We start from the raw sequence: 21,163 nt of genomic DNA, 5'->3' as shown, positions 1-21,163 counted from the left end.
TGTTTTTAGACTTTAGCCATTAAAGTGTTTATACGCAACTGAAAAAAGCACAAATGTCAGCATGTCAAAACTTCTCCGGGGCCCCAAAACACCCTCAGACCCCAGATATATTGACCAAGCACCATTTAATTCAAATGTCCACTTAATCTTTAATATTTGGCCATTTCTTTAGGACAGAAATGCTCTAGCCACTGTAATTAAATTAATATGTGGACATCAAAAAATGTAAACTCAGAGTGAGGGTTTGAGCTTTTATTTTGAAACCGCGATGTATTCTCCTGTGTTTGCGTAAATTTATAAATTATTTACCCTACAAATCTAATGAAATGGCGCACGTTGCCATCCCAGATGAATGTTATAATTAACCCAAACTCACAACAACATGCAGAGATGGAGTTTGAGACACTCCACACATGTGAATGATAACAGTTTCTGTGAAACTACTGTGAACGCTCCGGAGCCGCTGTGTGATGCGCGTACGTAACCTACACGCATGTAAATAAAGTGCATATCCTGTATTAGAACTGCATCTCTCAAATTATTTAATTAAATCGTATAGCGTTTGTGAATTCACAATTGTGCTTAATTATTATTTTTACATGGGTTTAATATATCATGCAGCCTTGGAAAACGGTCTAATAATGTGTTTTATGGATACTCGTCTGTGAAATGCACCACTTCCAGTATTCTGCCGGTTAGTCGATGCAAGCAAAATTAAGTCGAGGATTAAAAAAAAATCGAATAGTCAAATAAAATCGCCGAATCGCGACAGCCCTACTCTACAGCGATCTGTCACAACACGTTAAAGAGCCACAAAATGGTGTTTGCTTTAATTTATTAAAAAATGAAAAAAATTTGAAAGCTGAGACGGTTTCATACCTAAAGTACCTGTTCTGTCTTGTCTGTCGGTGCCTTGTCAGTTTCCTCTTTGCTCCGCGGTGTATTTTTCACTGTGTGAGAACATGATGTGTGGAGTAAGAGCACCATGGCTTGTCATAGCAACAGTAACGAAGGGGGCGGGTGTTTGTGAAGGGTCAGTTGAAATTCTAAATGTTTTCTTGTGTTTGTTTGTGTCCATATTCAGATCAAAACAGAGACAGAGGCAGCTTCATCGGTGTACTTGGATGACTGTTTTCAAAGACACATGGCCCCGCTTCAGTCGACCAGGTCAGACCAGACCCTTTTTCATATTTTCCCGGAATGTATGTTCAGTGCTCAGAAATATTACCCAGAGCTGCCGCTGTATCAGTTTATAGGATTTGGGCAGAGCCAACCTGTGGGTTTGTGGGGCCCCAGGCAAAATCATGAAAATGGCCTTCACCAATTATATTATGAAATTATGATATTAAACAATATAACCACTACAAACCTGAAAACTGCACTAGGGTTGCACCGATACCTTTTTTTTTGTTTTTTAGGACCAATCCAAATACAAAAAATTCGGAGTATCGGCCGATACCAGCACTGTTTTTTTTTTTTAATCAATGTAGAATTTCTGTACCTCAGTGTGGTGACCTGATCATCACTGTTTTGTGTGCTAAACACAATCTACTAAATACAGACAACGTAATCTTAACCTATTTTCATTAACCAAAATCTCCGACAGTCAATAGCAAATACTTGAACTAATAACAAAACATACTTGCAGTCGCTGATTCAGAAGCACCAGATTGTCATAGCAAAGTCAAATTATTATTTTATTTTTTTCGTGAAAAAAATTGCACAAATTTTTGGATTTCCACATTTGGGTTGTGATGTTGTGTTGTAAACAAATCTTAACCAATGATTCCTAATTGCATCTACTTTCTGAAGGCCAAATGAAGTGCTTTTGCTTTCGCATAGAAACACAGCGTCTCCCTGACATGGCTGCATCAACACTAACTGTGGTTACTGAAACCACGCCTTCTTCCTTTTGCGTGAACATTTGGCTGGCATTACGCAATTATTTCCACATCGTGACGTAGACATGTGGGGGCGTGTTTGAATGAACCGTTTTAGGGGGTTGTGGACGAGTCATAACTTTTATAAAGAATATCTCTTTGGTTTTGAGACTTTAGTCTTTGCAACTTTACTTTTTAGTCATTTAGCAGACGCTTTTATCCAAAGCGACTTACAAATAAGAAAAAGTAACTAAAACTAAAAGTTAAAACTCTGTAAATACTATCTACACACACATTTAAGAAAATACAGAAAGTAAATAAAATTGACAAATGCATACAACAACATTTCAATAGTAAACACATAAATTAAAATAAAATAAAAAGCGATACTTAAATCCTTTGCCGGTGTCCCAGCCCGGTGGAGTCGCACGGTAGAGTAGATGGTTTTTACACTCTTTAGTCTTCACACTAAGAGGGCTTCACACGAGGGCTTCCGCGACTGCTGCCGCGGTATAATAATCTTTTTTATACCTATCTAACAAATCACTATTAGAATTCAGCTGAACCCACTTTCCTATTGATCACTAAAAATGGCCAAGCAAGTGCAGACACTGACAAGATACGCAATACAGTATGAGACCAAACGCGATTTCAGCAACTCTCAACACAGTAAACAAAATTTAGGGAACTTTAGGGATCTCATCTATGCACGAACAGCTTGTAATGCTCCAAAAAGAAAGGAAAACTTGAAATCGCATCATATGACCCCTTTAACCTGTTAACGTTTACCAGAGCGACGGCGCACTGAAGCGTTTTTCCCCCACTAGTTTAATGTTTATGAATTAATTTAACGTGAAATAATATCGTTAATCTTGACAAACTATATATCATTCTGAAGGTCTAACTGTGCGTTCACACCGCCGGCGGCGAGAGCGTCAAAGTGGCCGGAAGTCATTCATTTTCAATGTGAGCCGGCGGCGAGCTCCGGCGAGAGCGGCGCGGCGAGTCTTGGACGGTGAGAGCGTCGAGGAGAGTTGAAATCAGGTCAACTTTATGGTAATGAGCTATGACGCGGTTGGGCGGCAACCAATCGGAATGTAGAAGTCCTTGAGAGGGTTCCAGAGAACGCAGTCCTGTAAACTTTGGTTCCGACCACATTAGTTCCCAAGCAAAATGGAAGAGAGATTAATTATTGCTGTGGCGGGTTTCCCGATAATATTTGACGTGTCCCTGTTTGTGTACATGGACATAAATAAATAAAATTTATAGAGGACATTTTCCCGCTACAACGTTTGTTTTTCAGCGGGAATGCAATTTATTTGCTCAAAACAACACCAATTGCATTAAGGCTACACTTCAATCTGGACAGTTTGTAATGTAGGCTGCACACAAATTAATGTTAATTAAAGACCAAGGCTAGTAAATGTCTTCTATAATGTTGAAATTAGACTAGCACTTAACCATGAACACAAATCCACACCACACAAATGGCTTTTAATTGGTTTATTTGGTTAGCAAACATGTAACTACAATTAAGTTCTTTCCATCGATCAATTTCTCACTTTCACATTTCAAATATTAACTTATACTCTACTTGTGGTCAGTCTGCACAAGATCAACCTGCTTGTTTCCTTTGCGGTTCCTTTAAATACAAGACGAGCATACGATCTACGTCAGAGCGTCAGCGCGTCCACGAATCTTTTCTACAGCGTCGCAGTCAGGGTGGCCAGGGCGAATTTTGACGCTCTCGCCGGCGGCGGTGTGAACGCACAGTAAGCCTCAAGCATCGACGACAGATCGCTGTTTTCCGATGGAAAGCTTATAAGGAATGTATTTGCTACATTTGTGTAAGCAGTACACATCAAAACAGGCAGAATAAAAAAGCCGTACGTACCAGATTCATTGTAATAACGAGTCACAAATGCGTCCACTGCTGAAATCCCAGTTTAGTTAGAGAGGTAAGGGTCCACAGAACAACATCCCAGCGAGCACTTTTAGTCCAGCGAAACAATAACGTTGTAATAAGGATGAATATTCCTTTGTTTACATTTCATTTCTTCGGGAGAGTTATTGTTCGCGTCCGTTATAGAATAAATTACGCTCAAAAACAGCGTCTTGGTGGTAAAAAACAACACGGTGCTGTAGCATACAGTTTTACAAACAGAATGAGACCGTCCAGCTGCCGACTTAAAATCAAAACTTCCCAGAGTCTCTCCACAACTTGCAATGCGCATAAGCCGCGTAACCTTGTTCTCCGTAAGGCGACTTCGCTGCTTCGTCTTGATCCGATTCTGCAGCGAGAACCCCCTCTCTGCAGGAACACTCGAGACAGGGATTACACAGGCTATCTTGGCGAGCTTGGTCCACTCTGGATACATTTCGTTGAAATCACATATGAGGACTTCGCAGGCTGTGGAGAAATGCAATCCTCCATAGCCACGGAGCGCTGTCATGACAGCGAGGGCATCACGTCGCAGGCTTATGGCATCGATAAGAGGAGCGGTGTCCGCAGACTCAATGCTTGTAAAATGGCAAATAATCCTTCTGATCGCTGGTTCTGCATATTCTTGAAGAGCTATAAGATAATATAATAGGTGAGAACGATATTAGAATTATAGGCCTACAAAAGAATGCTGCGTTTATTATAAATAGACGTCTCACTCATTCGTTCGTTGTTTAGGTCTATATTACAGCCGTTTGAGGCGTGCGCTTTATTTGAAATGCAGCATGCGATGTTTAATAACTTTCAAACGGTAGAGCCTGTTCCTTTATAACATAGCCAAAGGTCGGTGTATTTTTGCTTTATACATTTTAGGCTTATTCTCAAATTCAGATTGTGTTAGGGGGGCGGGATTATTAGGCCATTTTAATCGGACAATTTGACCGGAGAGATTTAATTTTGTCGGACATTTCATTTTTTTTTCGGCCAATGTCCGGCAATTACCGGACAACGGAAACCCTGGTGTGTGTGTATTGTGTGGGGAATGTGGCCGTATCTGCATGATTATCATATGTATGGACGGACATCAGCGTGTGATTACTGACTGTATGACCATGTCTGCCAATATCACTTCATGTCTGGCAATCAGAATACTTCAGTATACATACTATATACAAAGCATTTTTTTTCTATTTTTTTTTTTCCTTTTTTATTACTCAAATATTTATTTTTGTATTTTTCAAATAAATCTGTCTATTATTTTATAATTGAAAAACTATGCAGGAATATGTATAATGCTGGGGTCGACAATATAATTGGCCCGGTGGCCCGGACGTGCTTTTAAAACCGTCAGGGCCACCAGATCGCTCCAACCACTAGCCCGGTGGGGCCAGTAAAAATAATGCCTCGATTAAAAAAACTCTAATTTCACATTAATTACCTGTGGTTCTGTGTTTTGATTTCTGTCAAATCGTCTCGGTAACCACCGCTAACACGTTACGTGATCCCGACAGTTACAGATGCAGCAGTTTATGCGCTCCGTGATGTCACACCGCCTTGCTCGCTCCCGCGGTTACGCGCGCAAACTGCACACTGCTGCTCAGCACCTACCTATAGCTACTATTAAGCTAGGCTACATGTTTCTGAAACCCCCATCATAAAAAAGAGAAGGCAAGGAAGAGAAAATCACCAGAGGAATTGAGGGAAAGCGAAAGCGAATACGAAAAGAAAAGGCAGAGAAAGTTTCAGCCCCAGTGGCGAGACCGCTGGAATTGGCTGGGCTTAGGGGTGTGCGATATGATGATTTTTGATCGTGGACGATAAAAATGTCTCCACCATCTGCTTTTGAAGAAATATGGTAGTATCGTGCTACAGCGCACATTATGTCAAATACAGTTCTGGCGCCGCGGTCTCTATATACTGTACAACACCACATACAGCAGTAGAGTTACTCTGACAGGACACTGCACTTATTCGCGATCGCAAAAGTACATTATTTGCACACAAGCCTTGCTGGTTAAATGTTTCATTCGCGCGCTGGTCTGCGCTTTTTCTGAGCACATACACCTGAAGCACGCGCGCTAAAAAGCCTGTCTAACAGCGCCTGATTACTCAACTAACTTATCTTTTGCGCTAATACTGTCAAAACACACAAGGTTCACATACAGACTCAGTTGGTTATTTCTAAAATGAAAGTAAATAGTTAAGAGAGAAACAGATGCGTGCCTGTATATTAGATGCGTGCAGCTCTTAAAGGGACAGGACACTAAACATGCTGTTGACTGTCATTAAAGGGATAGTTCACCCTAAAATTTAATTTCTGTCATTATTTACTCACTCACATGTTGTCCCAAACCTCTATTAATTTCTTGTGCTGAACCCAAAAGAAGATATTTTGAAGAATGCGGGTAACCAAACAGTTGCTGGTCTACATTGACTTTGATAGCAGGAAAGAAAATCCTATGGAAGTCACTGAGGACCAGCAACTGTTTGGTTTTCCACCTTCTTCAAAATAGCATTTATAAATGTTCAGCAGAAGAAAGAAACTCATTCAGGTTTAAAACTACTTTTGAGTAAATGATGGTATAAAAATAAAACATCATGACAGAATTGACAGACAGATGACAGAATATTTATTTTTGGGGGAACTATTCATTTAACGTTAACAAAACCACAAAACGCAAAGAGAAAAATCACTCCCTATTCTTGACTGAAAAACTTTAATAGTTGCTTTAGGAAGCAGTTTATATAGTGTTTTATTTTTATATTTGTTCATTCAATTTCATTGAATGCTCTGCTAAATACACCTATTGTACCTGAAAATAAAGCTTTTTTTTTTTAATTGTATATTATGTGTATTTGTAATGTGTATCTTTGTTCTTATTTTTTAATAAGAAAGATAAAATAATGACAAAGATTTTTATCTTCGCCCACTTTGGCCTAAATATCTGCCATGTCTTTTTTTTGTTACCTTGAAAGGCTTTGTCTTTCTAGTTTGGCTGTAATGCTCAGACAACTTGTAAAACCAACATGACAAAGAATTGTGATAAAACCGTGAATCGTGATATTTCAAAAAAAAAAAAAAAATCGTGATATGATATTTTTCCCATATCGCCCACCCCTAGGGGGCTACGATCAAGAAAAAAAAGAGGTTTACTGTGAGCTCTGCAGATCAATGCCCACATATGCAGACAAGTAAGTTAGAGAAAAGTTAACGTGTATGAAACCTATGGTATGAACATAATATAATGAATTGCTGTGTGACTACGGAGAATGAATCCTATGCAATAGGTTTATTTGCACTTGTTTCATGTTTTTGCACAGTTTTGCTGCTTTTTGCACTAAACCTACCTTAAAAAAAATAAATGCTATTCATGTTGTTCAAGCAAACTGTTCTTTTTCGTGATTATTGGGATCAATACCCGACGCGTTGACCTGGGCCAGTGAACTTCAAAAGACACTGGCCCGGAGGGCCAGTGGCAAATTTCCCTTATTGTCTACCCCTGTAATGACTAAAATAGTTTGTATAATTCTGCAATCCATTTGGTGGTTATTTTTCCTCAAACAGGGGGGTGGGGGAACTATAAATAGTTTCAGAAAAAATATTGCAGGAATCTCATTTTGCATGGTGTCTTCTTCAAATTTGAAATATGAACTCATGAGACGTGGCTTTCAATCCATTACTTTTCTGGATTGCTCCAGGACTTATTTAATGTATTTGTATATGAAATAAAAAAACATTCAGTGTGGAAAAATATTTTTCAAGGCACGTCAGTGTCTATAACTTTTTATCTTTTTGAACATTATCAACTCTGATAATGTTCTTACTTAGCAAAATCATGGCAGCCATGTGTGTGTTTATACATGTTTGGCTATACTTGTGTAGTTATATTGAGTTGACATGACAAATATGCCCCGTTTTGTATATTAGCAAATCCGTGATCTTTCCTTTAGAAGCACCAGTTGTGCAGCTGTGGCATTTTCTGTATTTAGTCCTTTATTGAACTGCTGTGTTACACAGCCTGTTGGTTTATCATCTGTCCACTGTAAAACGTATTTAAAAATGCATGCCATAATTGCATGCAAGTTACAAAATTTGTCTACAGATTTAATTTAACAGCATAGATATTTGCAAGCTATTGACTGCAGTAGATCATAATAGCCTTTGTGATGTGAGAAAATGTAAACTGAAAATGTTGAACTTCTCACTATAGAAAGTGACTGTTTTAGTTATTCATAAGCAAAGAGAATGTACGGATTGGCCCTAAGCCAGAGTGATGTTCCATCATGAACATTGTTGTCCGTGCTGTCCAACTAATGTTCAACAATAATTGATCAGTTTGATAATGCATGTATAGATATTAATTTCAACACTGTGCTTGCAACAGAATGGTTAGTCCTGTTACCTAATGGCAAGTGTTTCCAAAATACAAAGACATGCACATTTGACAAATTCAGGATTCTAAACTGTGCATATTTTAACGTTTCACACACATTGCTTGCTGGGATACATTCCAGTACTTTCAGACACTATTCTACATGTTCTGCTTTTTATAATATTAAAATGTCTAGCAGGGTTTCTCTCACACATTCCAAATAAATGCACATTCTGATCGGTGTATTTGTTAAAGTTTTCTGGGGAGTTTGAGCTTGTAAAAAATGTGTGCTTTTCTCATGTCTATTCACAATTTCCTGGCAATTTGGATCAACTGGTGTGTGGGCAGAGGCCTGGAAGTTTCAACCTGGAGAGCAGTGCAGCTTTACTCTTTAAAAGCAGATAAGCATTGTTTGATGTAATGAAGAGTTTGTAATATTTGTGTTCAGAATTACAGAGTTTGAATGTAAAAATACACCTAAATATAAAACTATTTACTTTAAAATGACAAAGAAGAACATTAAATGATGACATAAACCTTTAATATAATAAACTACATTATTTAATTAGATAATTTTTTTTGTAATTTTACATAAATTTATATGTAATATAATAAAAAAAGAGAAAAAATACTGTATAAATAATAGTAATTTTTTGTATAAAAATGAGAATTAGGGTAAACCAATTAAGCTCACGTACCCATTAAGCACACTTCCATTTTTCAGATCAGATTATAATAAGAAAAAATGTATTATCCTACTTGATGTCTTAACCAATTGATATGTTTGTTACTTTATACCTTGTAAAGGTAATATGTAATTTAAGGGAACAGGTCAATTTAGCTCAAAGGGAATTATTTATGATTTTATAGGGAATTTGAACAGACTCACTGTTTCATGGCAGCGATTCACTGAGCCGTAAATCCAAAATATAGTGAAAACACTATTAAATAGCACAGTAACAAAGATTGGCAGTTGAAGACATTAACCCTCTGGGCCCTGAGGGTGTTTTGGAGACCTGGAGAACTTTCGGCATGCCCTGATATTTGTGCTTTTTTCAGTTGCTTAATAAAAATATAAATATAAAATATTAATTTTTGCTTCAAAATTGTGAAAATCATCTTGTTTATTTGCTCATAGAAAACAATACATTGATTTAAATTTTTAAAGACATGTTTTGTGATAGAAAGCCAATATGCGAGGGAGTGGAAATGGCCTTGAATATTAAGTGATTTTCACCTGAGAGACAAAAGGCCCTCCCCTAAAGCTGCTAATGGCCCATCAGTGTGACTGTGACTGAGGCAGGTAAGAGAGTGTGAGGAGACTGAAAAAATTGGTTTTTTTAATTATTTGTATTTTATTTACAACACCGTATAATCAAAACATACATAATGAAGGTCAAAGACACATTATTGTGCACACTGATCTAACCACAGAGATGTGAACAGACTTTGACTCGTTCCTGCAACAGATTCTGTTCAACAAGTGAAACAAATAAATCATACCTGATATTTACATGTTATTTAAGTGTTTCTGCTACTTTCCATGGATTCAAGAAGAAACTGTTGAACTTCTGATGTTGGTGCAGCGCTCTCAGAGGAAAACAGTTTGAAGAGACTGAAAGTCAGCAGGATTCATCATCTGTGGTGCAGGCGTCTGATTCAATAAAATACTAACAACCAAAAAAAGAGAAAAAACATTTGTGAGCATGTTTATATCAGGAGCATCTATATATATATATATATATAGTAGCGGGCTGAAGAATCACACGACAGGTAAAAGTGCAATAAATGCCCCGGAGGGTGTGTTTATTGTACAAAGGTGAAGGAGTGTGGGTGCTAACGGGTCCGGTGCTCTCAAGCCGTGCAGAGTGTTCCGTGTCGTGGTCCGTCAGTGCTGGTTGTGGGGTGACGTGGTGCTCCAGGTGGCGGGCGGATCGGTCACTAGCTGCTGTCTGGTTGGGCACAAGAAGGACACAAGCGTTAGACACCATTCGTTGGGAGACGATACTCACAAGCCTGTGTTTCAGAGAGGCTTTTGTAGCCCTCTGTTAATGAGTGTCAGCTGTGACCGATCAGCCCATGATGATTGTAGGCAGGTGTTCCTCCTCCGTTTCCAGGGCGACGCTGATAGGTGCTCGGGACACTCCTCACACTCCCCCCCCCCCCCTCCCTAAGCGACGTCCTGGTCCTGCGAGAAGGGGGAGAGACGGGGAACGAGGGAGGGGTTACCCTTGACAGACTTATGAAAGCTGTCCACAGCCGCGAGAGTCCATCAGCGTTGGCATTGGCGGTCCCAGCCCGATGACGCACGTCAAAGTGGAAGTCCTGGAGCGCCAGGAACCAGCGAGTCACTCGGGCGTTGGTCTCCTTGGCCCGGGCCATCCACTGTAAAGGGGCATGGTCAGTAAAAAGAGTGAATTTTCTGCCGAGGAGGTAATACCTTAGCTCCAGGACTGCCCACTTGACGGCCAACGCTTCTTTCTCCACCGTGGCATAGCGTTGTTCGGTCGGGGACAGCTTTCGGCTGATGTACAACACCGGGTGTTCCTCACCGTCCGCAACCTGGGAAAGGACCGCTCCCAACCCGGTGTTGGAGGCGTCCGTCTGTAGCAAGAAGGGGCGGTTAAAGTCCGGTGCGCGCAACACTGGCTCCGAAGTGAGCGCTGCCTTCAGCCGATGGAAAGCTTCTTCCTCCGTGGGACCCCAGGAAACCTTCTCCGGCCGCCCCTTCTTGGTTAGGTCTGTCAGGGGAGCTGCTAAGGAGGAGAAGTTAGGAATAAAGCAGCGGTAGTAGCCCGCCAAACCCAAAAAAGCTCGTACCTTTGTTTTTGAGGTGGGCCGTGGGGCCGAGAGAATCGCTGCCACTTTCTTCTCCTGAGGTCTAATCAGTCCACGGCCCACCTGGAAGCCGAGGTATTTGGCTTCAGGGAGAGCCAGGTGACATTTTTTTGGGTTGGCGGTAAGTCCAGCCCGACGCAGCTCTAAAAGCACCCTCCGTAGTCGCTCCAGATGGTCTTCCCAGGTCTCCGAGTGAACCACGACGTCATCCAGGTAGGCAGCCGCATATTCCTGGTGGGGCCTCAGCAGGATATCCATCATCCTCTGGAACGTCGCGGGTGCCCCGTGAAGCCCGAAGGGGAGAACCCGGTACTGCCAGTGCCCAGATGGAGTGGAAAAGGCTGTCTTTGGCTTGGCTTGCTGCGTCAGTGGGACCTGCCAATATCCCTTTGTGAGGTCCAGAGTGGAGATAAACCGGGCTCTCCCCAGACGATCCAGGAGCTCGTCGACTCGTGGCATGGGGTAGCCATCAAACTCGGAGACCTCGTTGAGCCGGCGGAAGTCGTTACAAAAACGGAGGGTGCCATCTGGTTTCGGAACCATTACGATGGGGCTGGACCAAGGGCTGCGGGATGGCTCGATTACTCCTAACCTCAACATCTCCTGTACCTCCTCCTCGATGGCGTGTCGCCGAGCCTCAGGAATCCGGTAGGGACGCTGCCTGACGACGGTCCCAGGTGGTGTGCGCACGTCGTGCTCGAGGACGTTAGTCCGCCCGGGGAGTGGGGAGAACACATCCGAGAACTGACCGACCAGATGTTGAAGCTCCGTCTTCTGGGCGGCCGAGAGGTGGGAGCTGATATCCACAACCACGGGATTTGTGGCCACCAACGCTGAGAGCTGGGTCCTAGTCCCGACCCAACGTTTCAGGAGATTGATGTGATACAGTTGGTCTTCTTTCCTCCTTCCTGGTTGGCGCACGCGGTAGGTAACCGGCCCCACTTTCTCGGTTACCGTATACGGACCCTGCCACTGGGCGAGGAATTTGCAGGCGGCGGTCGGGACTAGAACAAGCACGTGGTCTCCCGGCTGGAACTCCCGTGGTTGGGCCGCCCGATCGTAGCGACGTTTTTGAGCTTCTTGGGCCTTGGCGAGGTGCTCTTTGACGAGGGGCATCACTCGGTCGATCTTCTCCCTCATGTCCCGGACGTGCTCAATGGTGGACCGAGGCTGCTGCTCCCAGGCCTCCTTGGCAACGTCGAGCAGGCCCCGGGGTTGACGGCCGAACAGGAGCTCAAAGGGAGTGAAACCGGTGGAGGCCTGGGGAACCTCCCGTATGCCGAAAAGGACATACGGAAGCATCCGGTCCCAATCTCGGCGATCATCAGCAGCCACGCGACGGAGCATCTGCTTCAACGTCTGGTTGAATCTTTCGACCAGCCCATCGGTCTGCGGATGGTACACTGTTGTGTGCAGATGTTTCACTTTGAGGAGGCGGCAAAGGTCGGCCATCAACCGGGACATGAAGGGGGTGCCCTGGTCGGTCAGGATCTCCTTGGGGATGCCGACCCGACTACAAAGTAGGAAGAGTTCCTGAGCAATCGCTTTCGAGGTGGCTTTTCGAAGGGGGATGGCTTCAGGGTAGCGGGTCGCGTAATCCACGATGACGAGGATGTGTTCGTGGCCCCGGGCAGACTTAGGCAGCGGTCCCACCAGATCCATCCCTATTCGCTCGAAGGGCACCTCGATTATGGGCAGCGGAATCAACGGCGAGGGGGGAGGGGTCCGTGGTGCCGTCCGCTGACACACCGGGCACGCCTGGCAGAACCGTTTCACCTCCGTATCCAGCCCGGGCCAGTGGAAACGGTCCCTTATCCTTTGGATGGTGTTCTGCGCCCCCAGGTGACCAGCCATCGGATGGGCGTGGGCCAGCTCCATTATGGTCTCTGTTTTAGAACGTGGCACCACCAAGAGTCGTACTTCCTCCCCCCTTCGCTGGGCAACGCAGTACAGCAGGCCATTCTGGACCACAAAGTGAGGGGTCGGGTGCGGTGGTGGCTGGGTTTCCTTCCCTTCAACCACTCTCACTTGGGCCCAGCAGTGTTTTAGCCGATCATCCCCGAGTTGCTCCTTTGCGAACGTTCCCCCTCCCCTGGCCTGTTGAAACACATCATAGAAGAGGTTAGCGGACTGGGAGGGGGACTCACCGTCTCTGGCGCTATCGGTCGTCATCAGGGCAGGCTGCTGTCGTCGGGGACGTCGGCTTGGCTTCCCTCGTCGGCGGTTCCCGGCTGGGCTGGCAGGCTGCGTAACGGTGGTGAGCAGTTGGTCGAACCCCGGAAAGTCACGGCCGAGGAGGACGGGCACGGCCAGATCCTTAATAACCCCCACCTCTATGGGCCAAGTGCCTGGGCTAGCCGTGATGGAGACTTGTCGAGCTGGAACATGGCGGGTATCTCCGTGTACGCAGGTGATGGGAATCCGGGCCTTGGTGCCTGTCCTCGGTGGGACCACTGTTGGCTGGACTAAACTCACGGCACTCCCGGAGTCCAGCAAGGCCTGGTATGTTCGCCCGTTGATCTTTACCCTCGCCTGCGGGGCTCCCGGCTGCAGCTCCTGGTGAACTACGCAACCTGCCAGCCAGGTACGATCAACCGAACGTGGAGGATCGGTGGGCATTGGTTCATCCTGAATGCCGGGAACCGCGGGCCTGCTGACTGAGCGTTGGGTGCCCTCCGGCGCGCGTCGCTCCTGGAACACCCTCCGGGGAAAAGGCGGCGCTCGCTCCCCAGCCTCCCGTCGCTGCGTTGCTTCTGCCAGCTCAATCGCCTCCACTAGGTCCCCGGTGGTTTGCGGGTTCCGCATGCCGGCCGCCTGCCGAAGAGAGCGGGGAAGGGCCCGGAGAAAACGGTCCACCACCCGCTCGGCCACTTGAGCGGCGCTAGGATCTCCAGACAACAACCAGTGTTGGGAGAGGCGAGATAGTTCAGCCGCCTGGGCGCGGGCTGGCAACCGGCTGTTATATTCCCAGGCGTGGAACAGTTGGGCTGCTGCAATGGGGGACAGTCCCACACGGGCCAGGATCTCTTTACGCAGCTCGTCATATGACTCCATTGCGTTGGTTGGCAGGGAGAAGTAAGCCTGCTGCGATTCGCCGGTCAATAGCGGCGCCAGGACCCACGCCCACTCCTCTCGCGGCCAGTCCTCCCGCGTCGCGATGGCCTCAAACATCTGGAGGTAATGCTCAACATCATCGTGGGCCGTCATCTTCGGCAGGAGCTGGGTGGCTTGAACTCGGGGGTCGGGCAGCGGAACCCGCTGGGCAGCAGAAACGCGCAGAGCGGCAATCTCACGCTCCGCCTCTCCCTGTCGAGCGGCCATGTGTTCAACGATCTGCTGTTGACGTATACTCACTTCAGTGAGGTGTTTTAACAACTCTTCCATGGCTGGGGAGTAGCTGCCGCCTGTGAGTGACTGGGTGAAACACAAGGAAAAGAGAAAAAATTTAGTTGGGGATGTCGTGACAGTCGGTGATTCTTCAGCAATCTGCCCGCATTCTCCACCAGTGTAGCGGGCTGAAGAATCACACGACAGGTAAAAGTGCAATAAATGCCCCGGAGGGTGTGTTTATTGTACAAAGGTGAAGGAGTGTGGGTGCTAACGGGTCCGGTGCTCTCAAGCCGTGCAGAGTGTTCCGTGTCGTGGTCCGTCAGTGCTGGTTGTGGGGTGACGTGGTGCTCCAGGTGGCGGGCGGATCGGTCACTAGCTGCTGTCTGGTTGGGCACAAGAAGGACACAAGCGTTAGACACCATTCGTTGGGAGACGATACTCACAAGCCTGTGTTTCAGAGAGGCTTTTGTAGCCCTCTGTTAATGAGTGTCAGCTGTGACCGATCAGCCCATGATGATTGTAGGCAGGTGTTCCTCCTCCGTTTCCAGGGCGACGCTGATAGGTGCTCGGGACACTCCTCACACTATATATATATATATATATATATGTATGTATATGTATATATGCATATGTGTGTATATATATATATATATATGTATGTTTTGTAGTCATAGACTCATTCATACTTTGTATTATCGTAAAAAAAAAGACATTTTATTTTTGAGAAACTAATTATTATTGTTTAGCATGCTATTAAAATCTATTTTTGAACAGAGTAGGCTATTAATAATAAACGTGTTCTAAACATACTTAGACTCGTAGCATTCATCATGTTACAATGTACTCTCATATTTTATTGTTTTATATAGAGCATGAAAACAACATCGCGCCGTAAGAAATTTAAATACAATGAATTGCCCATCATATTCAAAATGTTTTACTGGATTTCAAACATTTTAGTCAGGAATTATAGTTTGGGGAAAACCCAACTATGATTTTGTAGTCATATAGCCATCCTGAACATCATGTATTCTATAAAAAGATTAACTTTGCACTATAAAAAATATATTTTATATCTGAGAACTAATTGTTATCGTTTAGCACGTTATTTAAATATATTTGTGAACAGATTATTAATAATAAACATGGTCTAAATATTCTTAGATGTGTAGTATTCATCTTGTTGTAGTTTGGGAACAACCCAACTAGTAATGTTCAAGTTTGTCACAATAACACGTTAACTAATGCAGAAAAGAAACATTACTTACTCATCAGATCGATCAGCAGCCTTTACTCATCTCGTCTTCTTCCAGAAACTAACAGTATAGCAGCGATGAACAGCCTCCGTGTTTGTTGTTGGGCGTCTCCAGGCGCGCGCGGGTCACGTGGTTATTTACATGTTAACACGAGGGGGCGGGATCTCATTAGAAATAATGAGTTAGACGGGACAGACTGAACATCCTGTTGGTTTCATACGGATTACTTCATCACAGAATATTTGTTTTCGATACGACTTATTTCATTTGAAAGAAGACACTTGAAGCTTTCTATAGAGGTAACTCTCATGTTTTTGTGTTGAGTATTCGCTGAGTTACACTTCATTTTAGTGACGCATTTCTGAAAACAGATCGTGTAGACTGAGAAGACCGATAGCGCACCCTGTTTGTTTTCTTTATTCTTCAAAAGCACAAAGTTTAGTTTTTATTATGAGTGTATACAAATAAAAGTAGAGCCCTTACAGATTCGAATGGTGTATTGCTCTTATCTGAACGATCAAGAATGGCAGAGTAATTCAAGCTCATTTCTGCCTTATCAGGAAAATCTGCCCCAAAACGCGTATTCGCGTTTGTCGGGCTCAGAGGGTTAACTTGTATGCACAAAACACATGATACTTCTCTTTTCAATATAAATAAGGCTTTATTTGATAAATCTAGTAAGACATGTAAACTAATCTAACACATGAACACAAGCATTCACACGTTGCAGAAAAAGAGAAAGTGAGGAAAGAATGAGTTTAAGAGAATGAAAATGTGATATCCCAAGTTTACAGCAATATGTGCTATTGCATAGAGCGGAACAACCATCAATCACTTAATTAAACCCTCGCTTTGAGTTTCTCAATGAGGCTAAAATTTGGATTAAATGCACCAGCTCAGCAAAAATCTGGAAGTTACTTGCTTGCGTTGCCTTTAGGGATTCCCTTTTGTCGTCATTGTTGCAGAAAGGGGGTTTCCCGAGGTTGCTGATTGGCTGACAGTTTAGTGGTCGTTTGTAGTGATGTCTTGGGAAGCCAATCGTTGGGCGTTGGCTGGAGATGGTTTCAGTTGCTAGTTGAAGTTTGAAGCGGGTGCAGTCGAACTGGACTTTGCGGCAAACTTAACTTTTTTTAACACGAAACTCAACGGAAAGAAAAGAAACTAAAGTGAAAGAATAAAATGAGGTAACAAGACTAGGTGGTTTTTCTTCTCATCGTGGTGTTAAGTAGCAGCTGGCATGTAGGCCAGAGCACGCTCAAAGAGCGCTAAAAAAAACAGTGTCAAAACGCGGTGGCAAAAGTTGAATCAAAAAAGAAGAGAGAGAGAGATTTGATGGTGTGCTGAGTTTTTAAACTCTGCTTTCGGACCCGTCCCAATGGATGTCTTGACCAATTAGAAATGATCTTACTCTTTCTTCCCCATCATAAATCCTGTATCAGTCACATGGCCAGAATTTTCCCGCTCTTGTAAAGTATAATTTGGACATGATTTCTATAACAAGACTATGATACATTTGACAAATAATTGATTGGAAGAAACATTTAAAGCATGAATTTCCAAACTCATACATACCAAACATGAATATTAACCTTTAAGCTATTCGGTAGTTATTAAAAAGACATACACAATATGTGATTAAAACATGATCATCAATTGATTATTTTCAAAATGGTGCTACGCTGATACACAGAGACAGAGAGGAGATGCAGCCAATTCCAATTGTTGCTTGTTTTGGGGAGTTTCTGCCTACTCTCCTCTCCAGCTGGTGAAATTCATGTTCAATCAGATTTAAATCTGGAGTTTGATTTGGGCAATCTAAGACTTTCAATTTCTTTGCCCTTATAAATTCCTTGACTGAACTGGCAGGGTGTGTTGTGTCATTGTCCTGATGCAATATGAAGCACTTCCCAATGAATCTGGTGGCATTTTTTGAATATTGGTAGGCAAGATGGTTTTGTACCCTTCCAAATTCATTCTGCTACTATTATCATATATTAAGCCATCAGTAAAGTTGAGAGAGAGGCAGCTATGCATGCTCATGCCACAACACCACCTCCACCATGCTTTACAGATGAGGCTGTATGCTTGGGATCATTTGCAGTTCCCTTTTTTTCTCCACATTTTCCAAAACTCTTCTGGCTCACCTTTGTGCTTTTTTGCAAACTCTAATCTTGCCTTTCTATTTTTGGTGCTGGTCAGAGGTTTGCATCTTGCTTTGTAACATCTGTAATTCTGTGTCAAAGTCTCCTGAGGACAGTAGATTGTCAGAGCATCACCCCTGCTTTCTGGAAGTTGTTGGTGATTTTACAGACACGTCTTTTAGGGTTCATTTTCACAGCTTTTATGATTTGTCTGTCATCAACTACTGTTGTTTTCTCAGCCGATCAGGTCATTGTTGGTTGCTGGTGTCGCTGGTGGTTTCCAAACTCTTGATTTCTCCATGCCCTTTGTTTTTGCTATAGCTCTAATTGACTTCCTCTTTTGTTTTAGCATCCAAATTGCTTGCTTTTCTCTCAAAGTCAGCTCCCTCATCTTCATCCTGGTTTGTGTGTGTCATCATCAATTGCAAGATTCAGAATACAGAAGTAATGGATATAACTGTATAAGGTGAAGATGCTGGATGTGGAGGTCCTGGGCTGGTGTGGTTACACGTGGTCTGTGGTTGTGAGGCCGGTTGGATGTTCTGCCAAATTCTCTGAAACGCCTTTTGGAGATGGTAGAGAAATTAACATTTAATTCACGGGCAACAGCTCTGGTGGACATTCCTGCAGTCAGCATGCCAATTGCACGCTCCCTCAAAACTTGCGACATCTGTGGCATTGTGAACATTTTAGAGTGGCACACATTGTGCAATAATCATGCTGTCTAATCAGCATCTTGATATGCCACACCTGTGAGGTGGATGGATTATCTTGGCAAAGTAGAAGTGCTCACTAACACAGATTTAGACAGATTTGTGAACCATATTTGAGAGAAATGGGCCTTTTGTGTACATAGAAAAAGTCTTTGATCTTTGAGTTCAGCTCATGACAAATGGGGGCAAAAACAAAAGTGTTGCGTTTATAATTTTGTTCCGTGTATAAAAATAAAACACTATATAGATTGGAAAAACTTTAATACAGTTTCTTTAATAGGAATCAGTCAAGAGTAGCGAGTGATTGTTCTCTTTGTGTTTGGTGTTTTATAAACATTAAAGGAAGTAATTCACCCAAGAATTAAAATAGGTGTTTTATTTTTATATCTTCATTTACTCACTAAAAAGTTGTTTTAAACCTGAGTTTCCTCCTTCTGTTCATCCTGCACTGTTCCCCAACCAGCTGCTGACTCAAATGTCTCTCTTTGCACATGTACAGTATTTGTGAAGCATTCGTATAGTTTGTATTTTTTATCTTCTATTTTTTAGTTTGTATAGGGTAATATTTATGTGAAGCATTCGTATAGTTGTATTTTTTTTATCCTTTATTCTTTTAGTTTGTATAGGGTAAATATATATTAGTATACTTATAGTTAAATCTGTCAGCAGGTTAGTAGTGTATAGGTTTATAGTGTTTTTTACTTCATTGTTGTATGTCTGTATTTATGTAGCACCGTGGTCCTGCGAGACACGACATTTCGTTCCACTGTATGTCCCCACATGTAGCGGAATGACAATAAAGCGCAACTTGAACTTGAACTTCTGCTAAACATAAATGCTATTTTGAAGAAGGTGGAAAACCAAACAGTTGCTGGTCCACAGTGACTTCCATAGTATTTTTTTTCCCCTACTGTCAAAGCCAATGTGGACCAGCAACTGTTTGGTTACCTGCATTCTTCAAAATATCTTCTTACAGATGTGAATGTATGTGGCACTGTACAGTATATTGATACAGCGGCGCCAGAACCGCAGCTGATAGAATATGCGCTGTAGCAAGATACAACGATATTTCTACAAAAGCAGATCGTCGAGACGTTTTTATCAGGGCCGCTGCTGGCCAAATGGGTGCCCTAAGCAGGGTTATATTGTTGTGCCCCCTCCCTCAAATATTATGGAAGTAAAAAAAAAAAACACCTACCACAGGGGTCAAAATAGAACTTTAATAAAATTTAAAAGTAAACAAATAAATTGTAATTAAATTGTTTTATTTACAAATTACAATTGTAGCTCTAGACAGTTACCTATGGCAGTGATACAGTTGTCTGATTGATTTTATGGTCTGAAGCATTCAGAATTCACGCAAAAGAAAATTAAGCAGTTTTACTACGAAAACCATGGTTAATTTTTGTAAGGGTTGTGACGTCCACATGTTTTTTTTTGTTGAAGAAATTATAGAGGCTTTGTCATCTATAGCAAAAAGGTGGCCAAAAATGAAAGATTAAGTGGATATGTGAATTAAATGTTTGGTCAATAGCCTATTAAACAAGGACTTGACCGTCCTGTAAGTGTAACAGCAGCAATGACCAGGCCTTTGGCTCCCTTTACAGGCATTTGTAATAACATGTAATGTTGAAAAAAAAACAATACACCATCACAAATTTTGTAATGGTTTTACTGGTTATAATGGGACTTTTATTGGTTTTAATTTAAACTGTAATGGACCCTGTGGGTCTCTACTGGTAATTGGTCACCTTTTATTGGTGGCTTATTGAAACCAGTAAATCCTAATGGAATATGTCCCAAAACACACTACAGAAAACCATTTTTTTATTGTTTTAATGGTTAAAAGTTGATGGGTTGTAATGGCATTTGTGAGTTATTTGTGATTAATTTGTGATGGTGTTAGAATTTTCTGTGATGGTCTATATAGTTTTTTTCAGCAGGGTTGCCTCATTGTTTTTATATAATGCATTTTTAGTCATTTTAAAGGCTGTTGTTGGCTTAGGTCTGTTTATAGCCACAAAAAAAAAAAAAAAAAAAAAAAAAAAATATATATAATATTAACTTCTTTGAATGTAGCCTACCTGAAAGTAACGTTTTCATCTTTTTTTTTTTTTTTCTTTTTTTTTTTTTCTCTCCGCGTCAGATTACTGATGTCTTTTCACGGGCATAGTTGTCAATCAAATATGATCATTTGCATTCAGCTACAAACATGAGGTGTGAGCGGATGCGGGAATGGTGCGTCACACTTTTTTTCAAGTTTTTTTTTTTCTTTTTTGAGCAACTGGGATGGTGCCCCCCCCCCCGGGAGTTGGTGCCCTACGCAAACTGCATACTCTGCATATAGGGAGTGGTGGTACTGATTTTAACATCCACGATATCGTTCATATCGCACAGACCGGACCGCAAGGCACGACCGGCGCCAACGAGTTACTGCCCCCCCCCCCCCACTTTCCATCCTCTCCCTTCCTTGCTGAACGTGATCGATTTCGAAAGTAAAACCGATAAAACATCACGCATAAGAAAGCGATTGCATGCTTTAGCAGCGTCAGCAACTGCACCAATCACAGATTGCACGCTTCCCACATGAAGCACACACACACACACATAACGTAATTTGTGCTCCCCCTAGAAATTCAAACGCCCCCTTGATGGAGGTGCCTTGCGTCAGACCTCAAAGGGGCCTAATA

General features: G+C 42.8%; 1 protein-coding gene across 3 annotated transcripts in view; it reads left to right on the top strand.

Annotated features, from left to right (window-relative positions):
* The window catches only part of LOC306888532 (ribosome quality control complex subunit TCF25-like), a 120,257-nt gene that overhangs the window by 24,533 nt on the left and 74,561 nt on the right, over positions 1-21,163 (top strand). For all 3 annotated transcript variants that reach the window (XM_079446886.1, XM_079446887.1, XM_079446888.1), the window contains exon 6: positions 1,085-1,167. In XM_079446886.1, coding sequence (XP_079303012.1) covers positions 1,085-1,167 — 83 coding nt within the window. The remainder of the gene's footprint in view (positions 1-1,084; positions 1,168-21,163) is intronic.

Source organism: Barbus barbus (assembly GCF_936440315.1).
Source record: "Barbus barbus genome assembly, chromosome: 22".
NCBI classification, from domain to species: Eukaryota; Metazoa; Chordata; class Actinopteri; order Cypriniformes; family Cyprinidae; genus Barbus; species Barbus barbus.
This window is presented reverse-complemented; position numbering and strand designations above follow the sequence as displayed.